Source organism: Ambystoma mexicanum, chromosome 6p (assembly GCF_040938575.1).
Source record: "Ambystoma mexicanum isolate Mex_15411 chromosome 6p, UKY_AmexF1_1, whole genome shotgun sequence".
Classification (NCBI taxonomy): Eukaryota; Metazoa; Chordata; class Amphibia; order Caudata; family Ambystomatidae; genus Ambystoma; species Ambystoma mexicanum.
In genome coordinates this window covers 474,056,293-474,076,135 of record NC_090935.1, presented here as the reverse complement: position 1 = coordinate 474,076,135, position 19,843 = coordinate 474,056,293, and the positions used below count along the sequence as shown (strand labels likewise).

Sequence of the window (19,843 nt, the reverse complement as noted above, 5' to 3'; positions counted from 1 at the left end):
TGGAGGGCTGCAGGTTGCAGACCCATGTTCTATTGACGTAACGTAAAGAGCACTGGAGAGGGCTGATAGGGCCTTCTTTCTTTAGGCCAAAAATAAGACTAACCGCCGTGTTTCGACTGTCTTGGTAACATCAACTTTGATATTATGGAAGCTCCACATAGAGTTTGTTATCATAGTCCACTTTGGAGTTCATTAGAAACCCTACCACTGGATCCTGCTAAAAAGATGGAATTAAGGATACATTCTAATGGAACTGGCGGCATTGAAAAAAGTAATCGTACATTTTGTACTCTCTTGCCCAATGGAAGGACTGGACCAAACATGCTTGATGGAGTGAGAAGACTAGTAGGGCTTCGAAAGAGATGACTACGCCCCAATAGCAGGGCCTCAGTCTTGGGTGCAGAAAGCATCAATTTGCTAATCCTCATTCATTCTAAAATCCATAGACGAAACGGGTAAGGTCGTTGTGGGAGTCATAATTGTCCTGTAACTCCTAACCATGGCGTTCAATGCTAGTGAGTGGTGATGTACACCTGTATTTGCACTTATGACCACGGCCTAACAAAGCTTAATTTGATTCACGTTATTGTTTTATGTTCTTACATTGGGGAGTGATGACTTCCCATCAGAGAATAAAATATACATTTCTGACCAGCAAGATGCCTCCTATCTAAGTAAACTCAAGTCTCAATGAAACTGGTTAACAAGTTTACACATTCTCAGTGATCAATATTGGTTGTACCTGAAGAAGCATGAGGTCGTTTTCGTGTGTGCTGCCGTCATAGTTGTCTTGAAAGTGATGTTTTACTGTAAATGTCTGTTTTTCAACTTCACTCTTTGATTGTGAGTGCGCTCCCAGAATAACCTTGGTTGTTTTATCTCTGAAAGCAAAGAACAATTTGTTAACAATATTGTGAGGGGTTCAAGAGCTGCAAATCGACGCTGGATTCTAACAAATGGAAAAAGAAAATAATGTATTCTTCAATCAAGGTCAGCATAGATAGTGAGTGCAGGCTTTATAAACTATATAGATTGGTCTGACCTTTGACTTTAAAATATATTGACTAGACAATTTAACCATCTGTCTCTGTGTTCTCAATTTGCTATCAAGCAGTGCCGGGAGCATAGCTCATGGGCAACTGGTTTGTCTTTTGAAAGAAGACAACTCAAAGCAACACAGAATTGAATCCCACTCCTGCGCTTAGATACTGGTCTCCGATAATGAAGAGCATAATAAAATATGAATGAATTAAAGTATGAAGAGGGCACTTGCCAGTCTAGAGCATTTTTACGACAACCACTGAATATGGATGGGCTACTAAAGATGAGCCGTACTTAATTTTCTTGCTTCTTTACTTGATATTCTGGGGCAATATGTTTAATATACCGATATAAGAACATCATAAATAGCGCTGTAACTTATGATGTTAATGATTGAGTGTCTTTCTACTCCCATTTTCTCATATTTTTTCATTTTTTGCGTTTACATTTTATAACAGCTAGCATAGCAAATTATACATGAGGCGGTGTATACAAATAATAATCTAAAGCAGTACGTATTACATATACCAATAATAATACAAGTAATAATAATGTGATTAATACTAAATATAATGATAATACTTACTAACAGTAACCAGCATATCATACTCCGATATAATGTTCTTTCTCTCATTCTCTTTCTCATTTAATTTTTCATATCACGCATCCCAACATTAAAATGTTTGTAAAACCATGAATAAACAAATAATTTGGAGAGATTCAGGATTTGGAAGTAAAGATAAAATTGCCAAAACGTCTATAACTCCATTGGAGTCTGGGGCATGCTTCTCATTTCTGGAGATAATCATTTCCCCAAAACTGTCCGTCTCACAGAATCTTAGCAGCGGGTGCCCAGACATCTTTGGAGAATTATATATACACCCACCCTTGGAACCCAAGGAGGTGTTGGCAGGTGCATCCCGTGATAGCCTCTAACTCCTAAGAGCAGACCTAAGACCTAAGAGCAGACCCTTAACAACCCTAACATTCACCGGGGGTGGGGGATGCATCACCACCAACTTGCACCACAGTCCACTAGTCAGTTATGTAGACAAGCCACTACCATGCAGAAAATTCAGAGATTGACCCACCACGGAACACTTCAAAACACAACAGGGGGCAGAGGCCCCTAGCACAGATGTCGGAAGCAAGGAGGTAAGATGGAATGACCCAAACGCTACAACCTCTCTGCATTCACCTCTCAAACGCTAAACAAACACAACCATACCTATTGGACCGCAATCCGCACGCACTTCACTACACTGCAACAACAAAACAAACCCCACATAGTCTCATACAACAGCACATGGCAGACTACCCACCGAGAAATCACACCTATGCTCGGCGAACAGTGTTAACAAAACCAAAACTGTCAACAGCAGATCACAACTCTCGCTCTCCCTTTTCCCGCTGTGTGCCACCAACGCAACCTACCCTATTGTCTTTCAGATCCACCAGAGCGTCAGGGGAGCACTCTGGTGGTGATAGTGCACAGTATAAACGGCCTTTATCATTGAAATACAGGATAATAATAACCACCCATAAAAGCAGCAGTGGAATGGAACTGCAATGCAGGCGCTTTGATGATGTCCAACCTGTCAATACATCAAATAGTCACTTGTCTCATTCATTGTTATGTTCCACTATAGCCTTATTCACGGTTATGTGTGATTTTAACGAATCACAAAACAACAAATACATTTTGAACGAACTATAACTCTTTAAAAAAAAGCCCACGCCCCCTTTTTTTATTCATACTTTTCCCCCACCCCCAAAACTACTATTCCCAATCCTGTTAAGCAAACTGCTTTGAACGCCGTGGGAAGAGGCGTCCCCGTTTGTGACACTGCTGTGCTTCAAGGAGAGAGGCTGTTGTCTCCGCCCACCACCTTGAAGGAAGAAAGGAGAAAAGCCTGGGCTCTTGGCGTTGGGGCGAAGCCCGCTGCAGGAAAGGGCGCTGCTGTCTGTTGCGCCACTGTACTGCGAGGAGGGAGACTGCTGGCCCCACCCACTACTACCCATGAGGCCAGAAATAGAAAAGCCCCTACTCTTGGCCTTTGTGACGAAGCCCGCCACAGGAAGCAGCGCTGCTGCCTGTGGCACGACTGTGCTGGGACGGGGGAGGCTTTTGGCACTGCCCACAACCCTGAAGAAAGGAAGGAGAAAAGCCTGGGTGTTTGGCCCTTGTGTCAAGCCTGCAGAGGTAAAGGGTTACGCTGGCTATGACTGTCTTGTGGCCTGCTACTGGATGTTGTTATGTGAGTAAGACTGATGCTTGCCATGAGAGCGGGAGTCAGACTCTGGCATCAGCTTAAGCTTGTCAGACATTCCTGGTGCTGCCGCCTTTAGAAGACAGCTTCTTATTCATCAAAACTCAAAATACATTTTAGAACGTTATAATTCTCACATCAATTATATGCAGTTTTGCACTTTACGTGAAGGTGGTACAGAAACAAATTCAGGATGGAGACCTCCTTTGATCGTATCCACCCAGAACGCAAATTGAGGTTTTAACAATGAAGTAAATTAAAATGGAAATAATGATAAGAAATGTGTGGAAGTGATGTGTCTGCAAGATAAAAATAAGATCAGGCAAGACAAATTAGCCTTTGCTAGGAAAGTACAGAAACTGCTTAGTATACCCAACCAAATTCTCTGCCACGTAATATCACTAATGCAGAAAACTTGCCCTTGTTTAAAATGCCAAGAGGATCCCAACAGGAAGGGGCCGGAATTCTTCAATCCTTCTGAAATACATATTAGCACCCTTGGTGGAGCAGCCAGCCAATCAGGAGGCACGGAACGCGGGCTGAAACTGCTTATCTAAGCCTGTGTTCCAAGCTACCTGATAGCTGGTTCCCCTGCCCGCCATCTACCCCCCACGACCCAACAGTATTTATTCCCCACACCCCAATACCGATTTACCTGATTATTGTTGTGGCAGTGAAACCGCCGCAGCACCTGCAGCTTCTATCCCAGCTTCTTTTGGCCACCATTTAAATTGAAGAGGGACTCCATACGGAGCCCCGCCTTCCTATTGCATGGCTGTCATGTTTATGTAGTATTTTATTTCCTTGAACAGGACGCCACGAGGCAACCCATACACGGAAAGAAAATACCTTCCAGTTAGTCCCATCCCAGCCAATGGGACAGCTGTTAATAACGTTAAGTACCCGTTCCAAGGGCTGGAACGGTGTTAATGTCCCAGGTCGTTAACACCTGTTCTAGCCCTTGGAACGGGTGCTTACCACTTAAAGAACAATAACAAAGATGATTCATTACGTAGTGATCTGCCTGAATGTTCATCGTCACTTGACAAAGTGATTACTGTTGCTGAGTGTGTTCATCTTACTACCATGTTTTCACCCTTATCTATCATCTCAGATTCTGATGCTGGCAAAGCACATGCCATACATGAGCTATTGGTTTCAATGTGTTCTGGTCTTGTTTCCCTTGTACCTGATCCTCCAATAGCAATAACAGATGTTCCTCACATACCCAAAAGGAATGTAACACCAAAATAACCTGGAAGGTTGAGAACTGTACACGCCTGCCTCATTTAAAACAGAACACAAAATAGATTATTGGAAGTGCCAGGCTGTATTAGGAATTATTGGATGATGCCTGTAATTAAGGTCACACATAGTAAAATAGACCTGATTGCAACACTGGTGACGCCTTCCTTTACCAGGATTTAAAATGTGTCTAATGTGGCAATAGCCTCTCCACTCGACATTCCTACATAAAATATAGTCTCACGTAAAATAAGTGCTAAAATAGTAATACAGGGCAGGAGTTAAATCTCCCTGATTTTCAAGGCAATTATAGTGAGGCTAAACATAAATATCTACCAACAGACATCTTGTAAAATTGAAATGAGAACATTGATTCCTTTTTGCCATTGCTGAGTGTCATAAAAGTTTTCTCAGCTAAAACTAGTTACATAGAATATGCTGTTCCTGCTTTATGAGTAAGGTCAATGCTCCCAAGACTGTGCTTGCTAACACTTGCATGCAAATATCTGTTGGCCCAGCATACAAAGATACATTTCCTTGATTTTTGGTGAAACTACCCCCTAATGTTTTTATCTTGGCAAATGTTCCTATGTTGGATAAGGACAAGAGGGAAGGCGTGAATGGTCTAACAAACACAGCTTCTCACAGGATTCGGCTCATAAAATGGTGTTCCTCCATTATTCATGAAGATAGCCAAGAGGTTGACAGATGGTCTGATCCTTCTAATTTTACTAAGGACCTATTGTAGGTTACATTTCGGGATGAGTCAATCGTGGATGCTATATAATGTATTGGTTATATTTTCTGTCCACCCACGGGTCTCAGATTGTTGAAAGGAAAATACATAAGAGGCCTTTGGACATTTCCTCCAATACCCCACCAGGCTCAGTGGCCAACCTCACCAGTATAGAAGAACACATTTCTATTCCATCTGAACAGCCACATATATCCCTGCAATGGACAGCCCTTTTAAATCCCCTGGCTCTGCTCTGATAATCTATAAACCAACAATATCATTTACACTCATGTCTTGGACCATTGCTGGTCTTAAACGTAAGCTGGAAGGTCATGATTGGCATCCTTTTATATTGTGTGTCTCCAGTCTAGCTTTGTGGATGGTTCCTTCTGTGTGCACAGGGACTAAGTGGTCAACCCAAGTCATTGATCTGGGTTGATATTAAGCCCAGAGTTGTTACAAAACAAACAGAGACTAACCATCCTAACCTAATGAATTTAGAAATAATGTAGCTGTCTTGTTTATTTATTGTGCTGTTAAATTTGTATTCTAGAAATAACATTATTAATGACAAACCCTTTGCAATAGCAAAACTTGAGAGGATTATTAACTACAGTAGTGTAAACGACTAAGTGGGGACCCTTGGAATTGGTGGCTGGTGATCCCGACACCCGGTTTGAACCTTTATATGATATTTCTATTCTTTAAACTGACTTATTTATATTAGACCTTGGGACTTCAGGCTTCCAGCCAACCTCTGGCTAGTACCGATTGTTAGATGGTATGCTTACTCTAGTCATACAGGTTACTGAGGTAACAGGCTGAACCTTTATGGACTCCCTATCATTCATATGACAGATGTAAAGTGATTATGACACGATCTGTCTCACTTGAAGGGCATAATGTGGGAGTTGAAAGCCATTATCGAATTACCTTGTCACATCTGATACTAGGCTTACCAATAATAGGCGTTGCCACAAATTGGTTAATTTGGATTGACCCAAAATTGCTACTACAGTGTTTCATGCTATTTCACCTACTTTATAGAAGTGTTTCTGCTGAGGATTTCAAGACATATTTCCCATTGAATTTATATATCAAGGCCTGGTTGCTGTAATCTTTCTGTATGTAAAGGAAAAATAAAGGAGTAGTCCTGCACTCGAATCCCTGATCCTTCAGGTGTAGTGTATTTATATCCAAGATTGGATCAGTAGAATGGGATGACACTCTTTTAATACATATTCAAATTTTATTCCATCAATTCATTACACGAAAAAATCATCTAAATATCATAAAAATTGATTTAAAAAAACACAATTTCATACCAACAATCATGGCCACACACATAAAATTCATTCAGACATTCACACAATAAGAACACCCAAGGTGTTTTATGCATCAATGGGTATTGGAAATATAATATTTCCCTTCATTTAATACTTTTTTCGTGTAATGAATTGATGGAATAAAATTTGAATATGTATTAAAAGAGTGTCATCCCATTCTACTGATCCAATCTTGGATATAAATATCTTTCTGTATGTTACAAAATGCATCAAACGTTAGAGACAAATTGTCCGCTCTCGAGATTCTCTGTATGATAAAGAGAGCCACATGGCGGAGCGAGACTTACTGAAGCACCTGAAGTGTGATACAGAGAAATTCCAAATTTCAAAGTCAAGTTGTGCCAATAAGGATCTCATCATGCGTAAGAAACTAGAATGGGACTCCTTCAGGCAAACTTATCTTAGTATCAACCATATTAATTTATGGCATTTATCAGCCAAATATATGAGTCTGAATCAATCACATAGCCTTGATTTGGAGACTTTACTAACTATGGACACATTATATCATTTTAGTAAACATTATGAACTAGATGTATGCTGTGACAAATCAAGTGTATTTGTCCCCCCGCCCCCTTTGAGGCTAGGGAGGTGAGCCTGCTCTGCAAAACCCTGCCTCATGGTCTGGGAAAGTGGGACCTCACTGGGAGTGACTCCCCCTTAGGGGACAAGGACTTTCATTCCCATGAGGAACTCCCTAGACAAAGCATCATATCAGCATATATGGGACTGCCTGCTATGAAGAATAATGTGTCCTCCTTACATATGGCTGCAGGCAATGCTGAAGCGAACCAGTCATCAGAAGGAAAAGAGGATGTCTCTTTAGGAAGAGACATGTCTTAACTGCTACCAGTGGATTACGAAGAGAGAGAGCGTACGGTGCGCAGGAGAAGCCGACTGACGTAAGCACACCTTGTAGAGGCAAAGCAGAAGCAAGCCGTAGAGCCAGCAAGTTTCATTAAGGTGAAGAATGCCAACTTGAGAAGCCGGACGGTCAGCGAGTCCAGCGGAAGTCGTTAGCAGAATGAGAAGAGGAATCCCATACAAGGTGGCGTGACCAGGACCGTGGTGAGCGAGATGCCTGGTTAACAATGCAGAGACCATCATAACCGGGAGTGTTAGCAGCTCCCTACCGTCAGCATCCATAGACGGCAGCAGCCTGCAGTGAAGCCTAGAATGGAATGCTGGCTAATCCAAATACGGTGAATCCAGACAACAAAGTCGAATACCCCGAGCGAGTGCCAAGCACTGAAAGGTTCCCCTGCATACACAAAGGTACCAGAGTGAATGGGGAGGCCGCCACGGTAACAGGATATGAGTGGAGAAACTCATCCCAGTCATAAGGATGATATATGAATAATAAACCAGCCTAACTGGAGTTGTGAGAAGCCAATAAAGAACATAACAAATAACCCTGTATGGGAAGTAAAAAGAGACTGGAAACAAATACCCCGAGAAGAAGGGGAAAGGCCCCATGAGATCCGGGACGGAAGAGTGCAGAGAACACACCACAACAACATGTAATAAGTGTTGTGAGATAAGACTGTCAAGTGAACAGTATAAGAGAAGTAATACTCCAATGCATAGAACCCTAGAGAGGGGGAGACTTCAAATTGACAAAGTCATATCAAACCTAGGAGAGGTTGAATTGAAAGACTGTGAGAGATATACGACCAAAGATATATGCATGGCTGTGACAACAAACAGATTGTCTGACTTGAAGGTTATACATAGAATTGATTTGAGCAATTGGTGCTCATTATCAATTAGTGAATGCGTTGTAGTGGGTTGTGGGTCCAGCATGCAACCACACTATCTTAATTTAATTTTTATTTAACATTTATAAAGCGCTCACACAGCCCACAGGCATCGAGGCGCTGTTACAGGAATTGTTTGTTTTTCTTAGTTGTGTAATTGTGTTGTTTTTTTTGTCTTAGTTACGTATTTATAACACGCTTAAACACCCAGAGGTTTCTAAGCGCGGACCCGGGGATCGAACCCGTTGTTGCTTCGTGTCGTCTTGCTTCCAAGACGCGCACGCTGCCGCTGAGCTATCCTCCCGGGACAGTATGTAGAAATATTTTCCCAGAGGGGGTTTCCTGGTCCACTGTGCACAATATAAATCAATAAATATAAAAAATATAAAAAATATATAAAATATAAATATAAATATAAATATAAATAAATATAAATATAAGACAAGAATGTGAGAGAGTGCCTCAAGGAAAGCTGTCATAAGCATATAACTAAAGACAGTACAAGAACGAGGAATGTTTTGGAAGAGCGACAAGAGCTTGTAAAGGAGATATGTAGAGAAAATCCATGAAGATTGATATAAGAAATATATGTTTGAAAGAAAGACATATCTATAAATAGAATATGAGGAGATAATAAAAGACCAGAAGAAGACAGACATTCATTTAGCCTACTTTGAGTTCTACATGTTAGTGGTAGAGTCAGGTAGAGTTAGGTTTGGACTGAGGACATTTATTTTGGACCTCCTGATGACAGACGAGCACCTTTAGTTATTTAGATAGGCAGTGTAATCCCTTTAGCGATATGGAGATATAGGCCTTTTTCTATAGTTTAAATAAAATAACCCTTAAAATGTGCTTAAAGTGGCTGATTCCTTCTTCCGACCCGGCACTATACCCCGCCAGAGACTTACATGCTGCTTCTTTGGATCCCTCTGCAATGTCAGGATAATGTGTGCAATGCATGGTTTTAGTAATTAAGGCACTCTGCGATGTAAATACAAATAGATTAGAAAAATGGAAATGCATCTGCTTTATTAACATAAAAACCGGGGGAGGACTGGCAACTTTTGGCCTAGGTCAAGTGCAATTTTCTGGTCAAAGCCCACATTAGAGCGGCCCCCACTGCCAGAACATCTAAACTCAATATCAACCTCTCCACTACACACAGAGTTTCAAGAATATATAGTAGACATTACTGACATTATTTTCCCTTTATGCAACATATTTTTTAGTTATGTTTATGATTTCTTAGAGCCTTGGGCACCAGGGAACATTTGCTACATAACAAACATAGTAAAATGTTTTCACCAGGTTAATAATGTATTGTGAAATGGTAAAGCTGGGATTTGGGCACAGGTTTCCTTGTGTCCCAGTTCACAATTTGACAGCAGGCTACATCTCCTCCCATCCCATACTTTCCCATGCAATCTTTAGTTTTTAAACCAATGTAAAGAGGTGTAGAAGATAGAGAATTAATTAATAGAGCCAAGCCATAGCTGACCCTGGGGGACGGGCTTCGCTCTAAGAGCCAAACAGGAGCTGGCCCTGCAAAAGACCCATACCTGGCTTCTTCCATAGACACAAAACATACCCCATACCTGGCACTGTGCCTGCCCACCACCACCGCCGAGAACAACAGATAATCAGATGGCATTCTCCACCCCACCAGTGCACATTATACAAATGGTTAATATTAAAATTATTTATGGAGTAACACTATAGATTATAAACCCATATGAGTGGGACGTTCCCTACAGATAGTAATGGAAGATGAGGCACAATATTGAAAAGTGATTTGCTTGGCATTGCTTTAAGTGTGTAGTGTGAAATGTGGAATGCTGGGATTTGAGGCCTGGTCTCCTGGTTCCCCGATTTGCAGTTTAGACAGAAGCGTAAACTTCATCTTCTACTATTTCATCTTCAATATTCGAATCATCAAAACACTGTCTTCAAAGTTGTTATTTAAGGGCTAAACTAGTACACTTATCGATAAATCTGACTTTGAAAGCACTATGTTACATGAAAAAGCAACCTGCCAGAATATAAGAGCACACTTTATTGAAACATAGGTTAATAAAGGAGGTGTGAATCACTTTGTTAGAAAAAAAAGGGTGAGAGCCAGTCCCACAATCAGCTTCAGTGGCATGCATGTGCGTCACAGATCTGAAAAACAGTCGCTCAATCTGCTGAACCACCTTTCTACAGTTGTGCTTCTGTCTCATTCACCCTATTTTCCATACACCTCACCTTCCAATGTCCTTCCCTTGCACCATATCACCCATGCCCCTTCACCATTGAAATTAACATTCAGAGCTCTGCTCCCCTTTTACGCTAACCCTTTACTCAATTCTCTTCCATTACCTCATTCCCCATTCCCTTGTATACATTGCTCAGTCACCAATACCTTGCCACTTTCCCCGTCTATTCCCCTACCTCAAATGTAGATGGTAGACCACCTTCATTTGCTAGTCAGCCTGGGGCCTTGCTGGTAATTGTGGCTATGGAGACTGCACTTGACAACGCAAAGTGAAAGACGCTGAGTGCACTTGCTTTTATTGTGCTCCCAAATTGCACTCTTTTGGAAAGTTAGTTGCATATTTCAATTCATGGAAGCAGAAGAAGCTGTGAGAGGGTTCAGCTCCGGAACCTATGATGGAGAGGGAATAGGAGTGAACTATTATATTTATTTGTGTTTTCAAGGAAGTGCAAGTGATTCCATTCAATGCAGAGAAAAAGATGACAAAGGGCAATGGTTAGGCGGTAAAAGGGTGGGCATCTCTGATATTCTGCTCTCCCTACCTTAACAATGTGATGCATTAAAGGGTCTCAAATGAGTGGCTACATAAACCAAAGCGAAGGTGGAAATGGCTGAAAAAATGTTTTAAAAGCAGATGTTTATGTTATCATCAGTTTAAGTGATATTTCTGAAATATCCCCAGACGTATTCCAGAAATAACACTTGTAGTGGTGGCACACTCTGAATTGGGCAGATCTCACTGGTAGAGGTGGCAACTTTCTCCAGAGGTATTTCATAAAGAAATCCGCCCAGCTCTGAATGACCTGCTTAGTTTGTAGCTCGGCTGCTTTTAGTTCCCCAGCCTGAACGCAGCGATCCAGTCGCAAAATGCATACGCGGTCCTACACGCCAGCCTGCAGTGAGCCCGGGACTTAAATTCCAGGTAAATACTTTCCCCTACTTGGTCACACAATACAGACCCTTTCCTCACCAGTTAACCTAACGGGCGCACGCATCTCGTTTCTCTCATAGGACGACTACAGACAATAACGGAAACTATCACCCAGCCACCATTACGTGCTGGTCCACACTTTAGTGAACAGTTGCAAAACCCACCGGCACCCTGCGCATTTCCTGAGACTCTTCGCGCAGCTACAATCTAGCTAGGTGAGCACATGCCCTCCTGGTACACTTGGGTAAATATTTTTCTGTTATTGACCTCCACTAACAGTAATCCTACCTAGAACTACATGTTCTTTGATTCTTGCAATTATTCACAGCCGGCTGCCAGAAGACCAAACCACTTAGCATCTCATGCCATTCATGTGCCACAGTAACTTCAGATCCTGACAGATCTGCACCCCCCAAGGTCAGTCCCGTGCCTCCCTTGTCCTTGATTTTTTAGTGGTGTACCATATTCAGGGAAAATATTATGTCTTGTTTTTTAAACAAAAGTTTTTAACTTTCCAGTCAGTCACTAATGGAGTCCCCCTGTCTCTATTTTTAGGGAGACCTACCCCAGGCCCTAGATGAAGGCTCTAAGCCGAAACGTCTCACCGACCAGTACCTCCATACTTCTCCTGGTCCCAACATCTTCTTTGATCTATATCTAGACGTCGACCACTTGTTAGGTCACCCTCCAGCCTGAATACACATAACCAAAAGTTTTTCCATTCATTGCTTTTGTTTTGGTTGTTATGTATGTACTACATGCTAATCACTTGTCACTATAGGTGGTGGTTACACAGTGTTTCTTTTAAACACTATTTTGTCTTGCAAATTATTTTGCCATAAACAACTGCTTGAGGAAAAGTTAAGACTAAGAATTAACCCCTTTGCAAACTCTGTATTTGTGATTGAACCTCTTGCAGTTTCTAATTGTTCTTTTCAACAAATACCTTTTTCTCAAAAGAATTACTGATGCATGATTAATAAATGCATCCAGCAGCAAAATAAATTTAAAAAGCTGACAGATCGATATCTATTTGTGTCTGAAATTCCTTCCTGTGCATTTTCACATTTAAAGTGTTTTTGTACCTTTCATGACATAATAGAAATAACCTAGGCCTACTTTAGTCCAATAGTAGTCCCCAGAAAATGTTATACGTCAGAACAGACCCCCATTGTTGACCCTGCTTAGTTTGTAGTCTGTTAATAAGTGAAACCTGAATATTCCATCTTTCTGTGGTTATTCTCAACTATGTCCAAAAGTGAGTAGCAATGCAGCAATACAACAACCATTGATACAATCACCATAGAGTAATATTCATGGGTGCTATTCAGGGTGCTAGTAAACTGTTTTTTGTAATGAACTCACGGGTGATCAAAGAATTCAACAGAAAACAGAGGAAGCAATCTAACAGAATGAAACCAGGAACATACTTTAATAAGATACTGACTGTAACTTTGTTGCCAAGTAACATTCGGGATACGCTGCTTAGGATAGTAACAGACCGAAGGTGTATGAGCTGCAGTGCTAGCCAACATTCCCATTCAGGGTCCCGGAAAAGGCTCTTCTCCTTCGCACTGTGGCGGCCCACGTGTGGGGTCCACCTGGGAGCGTTTTTACAACACTGCTGAAATAAGGCATTCAGCACTTGACTACTTCGAGACAGGCTGGATTATGAAGCATTTTCTCTGTTTTGATGATCTTTGTATGCATTGTGCAGCTCGTGCCCAGGGAAAACCGCCTAGCCAGCCTGGGTGGCAATTGCCCCCTTACTCCTCTTCCCAGTCCACCCATGATAATAACCTGCCAACAGATATTGAGATACGCTGGGGCAGGAACAATATTTGCTTCAAAAGATGCATTTTCTAAAAGTACAGTAAAAAAGCAGCTCATGGGGACAACTTAGCCATGGCAAAAGTTTAATTATAAGCAAATAAAAAGAACATTCCGCAAAGTGCAGTTTATGCATGACAATTCATAAAGCGTTTGTCACAGAAATGAAGCCTTTCATCGCATTTCAAGCCCTGGGAGGATAGCTCAGGTGCAACGTGCTCACCTTGGAAGCAAGATGACATGGAGCAACACAGGTTCGATTCCTGGGTCCGCGCTTACAAACCTCTGGGTATTAAGTGCATTATAAATAACCTATCCTATCACAGAGCGAAAACAAATGAAACTCAACATTTAACGGGAAGTCTGTATCTTGAGTTGCTACGACTTATCGTGAAAGAATGGCGTTAGCAAGATCGCGTCAGATGGGGTGTCGAGAAGAATTGAAATAACTCGCTAACTAAAACAACCGCAGATTCAGTACATTATGCGCATTACACAGAAGGACTCCCTCTAGAAACCACAAGGACTCTGCGAAAACAGCCAAGGTCAGCCAGTAAGAAAGGCCTTTTCACACGTGTAGCTGATTACTTTGAACTGGACATGGAGATGGAGGAAAAAGGCCCTTAACGCTGCGAGTCGTCATTGGGAACGAGGCTGACGTTACCGTAGTCCTCTAATGAGAAGCTCAAGTAAAAAAAAATACAGCTCTGTCCTTGAACGTAGGTACAGCCAGCGCAGAATACAAATAATGAATAACATTTTTAAGTACCAACACAAGTTATTTGAAACCGTGAGTGCAGATTGCAGTCTATTTGAATATTATTACGTTTAATGCTGTGAACAACTGAATATAAATTTGGGACTATGGATAAACAGGAAATAACAGTTTATTTTACAACTAATGGTTGGCTATACAACACTGATGGACGTAATTCATGATCGCTCTACCAATCACACTTTGGATACGCAATGCTGTGTTTTTATTTCATTGATGTCTGTTGAACCCAATACATGACATTGAATCGAATCAGTAAAATGTTATAGTTCAGTAGAGTTCATTGATTTCAATGGCATGCCATTGTTTTAATGAAGTCAATTACTTGGAGGTACTTTACTCCATTGTTTTTTTTTTTAATTTTTTTTTTTATTAAGCGTGTAGAGTAAATAAATACAAACTTTTGCTTATTTCGCTCACTTACAAGGCCAAACCATATCTTGAGGTCTTCCTTATATTTCTTATGGCAATTCCTCTCATACTTGCCACCTTTTTAGTTGTTTATTCAAGTCCTCTTTGGTTTGGCTTGAATATAGGCATATATCAGAGGTTATGCTTTTTCCTTCGTCATAAGATCCTTTACTATTTCACTGTGAGATTCTTGTTTATTTTCCAATTTGACCATCATCGTTTGGAGAAAAATTCCAAGAGCTCTCGTGGTTTTCTGATTTGGGTTATCGTACAAGGTTTCCCACCATAAATCGGAATCCAGCCCACACGTCGGCGTTAATGCTGGATGTAAATATAAATCTCTTGCTGATTTTAGTTCAGGGCAACACATTATTAAGTGTTTTAAAGATTCCACTTCCTGCTCACAAAGCCGGCATATGTTATCACTTACTGTGCCGTATTTTATCAAATTTGTTTTTGTTCTTAAGATATTTAATCTAAATCGTAAAATTAGATCCCGATGAATTGGGTTACCACTCTTTTTCAGATAACTAGGTAGAGTTTTTGGAGCTGATCTAAGATTATTTGAGAGAGTGTGAGATTTGGAATTGGCGCGAGCAGTTTCTGTTTTATCCCAGTCAGCACACAGTAACGCAGTCTTCACCCTTTTTGGGTTATTGCATAATGTGTCCTCAGACATATTTAAGTTCTGTAAAAGATCTTTACATTTTTCTTTCCAGCTAGACAGTGGCCAGAATTGTGCTTTAATGTTTTCGTCCTTTAAGATTTCATATTGTGGTGGACAATCTTTGATTAGTGTCTTTCTGAATGTTAATAGGGCTTTCCATATGATTGTGGCCTGCAGGGAGTACAGGCCCAATTCATGTCGTATTATGATCATTGGGACGCATTGAGGTAATCTCATTAGTCTTCTCCAAAATGTAGCTTCAACCTTGCCCCAAAATTCTGATGGTATTCTGAGTGCTGTATCTCCAGCATAAGCAACAGACGGAATAACTTTTGTATTATAAAAGTCAACTGTTGGTTGGATCGAAAACTTTCCGAATTTTTGTTTCAGTATGAGTGCTTGTGCCGTTAGTTGACTCATTTTACGCATTATGTGCTCTATCCACGGTTGGTCATTCCAGTCTGCACTTATCATTGCTCCCAGGTATTTTGCGCTCGTTGATATTGGAATAACTTTGTTCCCGACATACCATTTGAAAGACTTTTTCTCTCTGGCTCTTGATGTTTTCATTATTAGGATTTCAGATTTTTCGGGATTTATTTCTTGATTATTTTCTTTGACATATGTTTCTAGGGCCTCCAGTTTTTTCTGCAAACCGATTGGGGTTTTATCCAGGATGATCAAATCATCTGCGTACAACAGGTGGCCTACTGCTATGGTGCCTATTTTAGGCGAACAGCCTCTTGGTGTGACAAGCCGGTCCCCTATCTCCAGAATGTAAAAGTTGTAAAGGATCGCTGCCATCGGGCACCCTTGCTTCAGGCCTCTTGTTGTCGGGATCGGTTTGGTTAGGTTACCTTTTTGATTTAACCTTACTTGGATGTATGTGTCAGTATGCATGGCTTTAATAGCGTCCACGAGATCTTCAGGGCATCCTCTTTGCTTTAGCTTTTTCCACAGGATTTGTCTATCCACTTTATCAAAAGCGGCGGCCATATCTATGCACGCCAGGAAAAGTTTCTGTTTTTCGCAGATGGTTTTAGCCTTTAATAGGTTGAGTATGAGCAAATTTAGCCCACAGCCGACTTTTTCAACAAACCCTGTCTGTCGATGATCGTAATTTCTTGAGTATATAATCCATTCCTTTAATCTCTTTAAGAGGATACCTGCAAATATTTTGCCTATTACGTCCAACAGAGAGATTGGACAATAGTTCTCAGGCTTGCATCTATCTCCCTTTTTGTGAATGGGAATAATAATCGCTTTGGTCCATGATTCCGGTATTTGTTTGGTTTTGATGATTTGTTTAAACAATACGTAGCACATGTCAGCCCACACTTCAGGTGATTGTTTTAATATGGCGTTTGTTAGGCCATCGGGCCCAGGTGCCCGTGAGCTGCTTGCCTTATTGATTAGTGTAATGATTTCCGACTTCTCGAATGAAATGTTCCAAGGAGTCTTATCCATGGTTATTTGCATTTGGACCTCTTCTTGCATCTCTTGGCTATACGCTTTTTGGAAATATTGGATCCATTTTCCTTCGTGAATCGGGTTTAACTGTTCTGTTCCTTGTGATACGCTTGTTTGATTCATTAGAGCCCACATGAATTTAGCGTTTTTATTAACGGTAACTGACAGCATCTCTTCAGAGTCTCTTTGAAACAGTAAAGCCCTATGAGATTTAGCCCAATTACGGTAGGCTTTTTTTAACGTTGCTCTTTCTTCACGTGCCCCCTCGGTGTTCAATTTGTTTAGAGCTCTTAGCTTTGTTGCTAGGTTTGATTTGCTTTCAGTCAATTCAGAGTTATATTTATGTAATCGAGGAATTTTTGGCTGTATCTTGTAGCCTGATTTTACTCTGAAGGTGGAAAGACATGTTTCGTATTCGACTCCCATGTTTGTCGTTAGTTTCCATCGTTCTATGGTTTTTTTGAGCTTCGATGTCATTTTTGGTGCTATTCGTAATCTATTAAGGCCATTGTTCGTTTCGACCTTATGAGGCCAATTTTTTTGGTAAGTTGATGCACTTTCCTGTGGCTTGATTGTAGGTACACACGTCAGGAGAAGTATTTTGTGGTCGCTTTTGCTTGTTGGAATTATATTCAGCGAATAGATAGTTTTGAACGTTTCCCTATCCACAAAAAAGTAGTCAAGGGTTGCGTTTTGATTATATGACGCCCATGTGACTGCTCCTTGTCGGTCGCCGTTCACATTTCCGTTTACCTGCAAAAGGTCTCGACTATTCATTTCCGCTAACCATCTTTTTGTACGCGTAGCTCTCTGTTGTGAAACTCCTCTTTGTTCGACATGAGGCTTCTTTATACAGTCTATATTGAGATCACCACAGATGATTAATGTGGGTTTCTCAAATTCAGCTCTCAGCTCGTCAATGTGTTGGAGCACAGTTCCTAGGAACTTCTCTCCATCCTTGGCTTTGGAATTCCAGTAAAGATTAATAATAATTTGATAATGCTTTTTGGATTGATGAAAGCCTCCATTGTACTCTTGAATTATAGTTATTTGTATAAGTGGGGAGGGGGTCATAACCCGGAATATATTTCCTTTGTATTCGTTTTTTATCACTGTCAACAGTCCTGCAGAAGGTCTCCCTTTCAGACCTTTGTATCCTTTGTTAAGGAGACATATGGACCCCCCCATGACTGGGGGTTCTAAAAGCCAGCATTCTTGGATGCAAATAATGTCTGACGATTGTAATTCCTTATTCAAATGATCTAGCAAATGTCGATGCCCACGAGTATTCCATGACACTATTCGCAGGTTATTTGAGATATCTCCACAGTCGATCTAGAGGTTGTTTTTTGTGGATAATGTTCCAGCCAGCCAATTCCAGGATTTAGTTGTGTCGATTTTTGTCACAAGAACAGCTTCGCTTCCAGCTGAGGGACACATCGCCTTGCATCCTACGTTTCCTTTTATTCTCATTCTGAGAGCAGTGGGTCCTTGCAAAATTGTTGGAGAGAACCTTATTGGTTTTGCATTCAAATCGTCTGTTGTCTGGGCAGCCCTTGGTGGAGAGTGGCTCTGGAACCGTGGCAAATTATGCGACTGTTTTGAACCTTGTTCTTGGTTTTTAGATGCATCCAATTTGATGTCAAAGCCAAGAGATCTGAGTGCATCAGCAGCTAACCAAATAAGATTCATGATTGCTTTTGAAAACAGATGGAGGCAAATTCGATCTGTTTCATCTTCTTTGGGAAAAGCCACTATCTTGATGTCTTTTGGCTCAATGACACGAAGTTGTGGTACATTATGCAAAAGTCTCATAAGATTTGATCTGTTTAGGATCAGACCATCTCTAGCTTTCAACACTCGTTCGACTATGAGTATATGGCCTTTCTCCTCCATTTTACCTCGCTTTTCCGTTGCCGTATCGGCTCGGAATCGATCAGATTGTTTTTTTGTTTCTTTCCTTATAGTTTCTCGTCGAGGCAGATCTTTCTTTTTCTGGTTCTCCTGATTTGAATGGTCCAACATAGCGTCCAATACTTGTTTTTTTCTCATTTTGTTTATGCTTTTGCGTTCTAGCAAATCCCTTTTTTCCTGTAAAGTTTTAAATGCTGGTGATTGGATCTCACTGTGGTTTAGTTCCTCGATCTCTTCGTCCTGTTGGCCGATGTTCGCTGGGCCTTCTTGACTGGTATAATCTACGGATCTATCGCACTCGTGGACCGAGAGTTGCAAGAGGGCATCTATGTCTTCACTAGTATTGGAAACGTCTTCATCTGTGTCTACAGTTATCGATTTTGGAACGGATTCTCGATTTTTATAGTTTTGGCGTTTTTGGGAGCCGTTTAGTTGGAAACTTCTTTCACCATTATGCGGCACGGTTCCAATAGAATTCAAGTTACGAATGAAGTAACGAGTTCCTTCTGCCGAGATGTGTTTTGGCAGTGGAAGATTTTTTAACTTCTTAGCTGTTGTCCCCAAAGCAATTTCCTTTTTTTTGGAGAATTTCGCAGCAGTATGTTTAGGTTGACCACCCATTTCTTTTTCCTTTGATGCAAGTAGACTTTCTGTAGCAAATAAAGGAAATAAAGCTTTATTTTTATCTACCTTAAGACAGTTATCAACATGGCCTGTCGATGGATTTATTATCACATCCTGTATTTCCGATTGTGCAACAGGACCAGCTACGGAGGCGTTCACGGGATTTTCTTTACAGATGGTGTTATGTTGTCCCTTTGATGACTCCGGCCTCACCTGTTCTGGTCGACTGTCAATGACCACTGTTTTATCCGTCATATTATCCCTTTCGTTCGCACAGCTCCATGCGTTTTCTGTAGATGTAAATTTTTCCATAGTTTGACCTTGATACCTGAATACATCCGGTTTCATCATTGTTATTGTATCACTGAAACAATGGAGAAACGCCTTCTTGTCTTCTCTGGCATCTTTCATCAGATCAATGAGAGTTTTGAAAATTACATGTTCTGTTTCTTCCTCTCTTGCTCTCTTCTCTTTAATAGTCGCAATATACTATTCTATGTATATTAATTTAGATTGAATTAGAGCCAGAAGAGTTGATTGGTCCTTGTAGTTTTCATAAAGTACTTCAT

General features: G+C 40.9%; 1 protein-coding gene across 2 annotated transcripts in view; it reads right to left on the bottom strand.

The window, feature by feature from the left end:
• Positions 1-19,843, bottom strand: part of LOC138511534 (granzyme A-like) — a 235,246-nt gene that overhangs the window by 131,790 nt on the left and 83,613 nt on the right. For both annotated transcript variants that reach the window (XM_069627272.1, XM_069627273.1), the window contains exon 3: positions 743-881. In XM_069627272.1, coding sequence (XP_069483373.1) covers positions 743-881 — 139 coding nt within the window. The remainder of the gene's footprint in view (positions 1-742; positions 882-19,843) is intronic.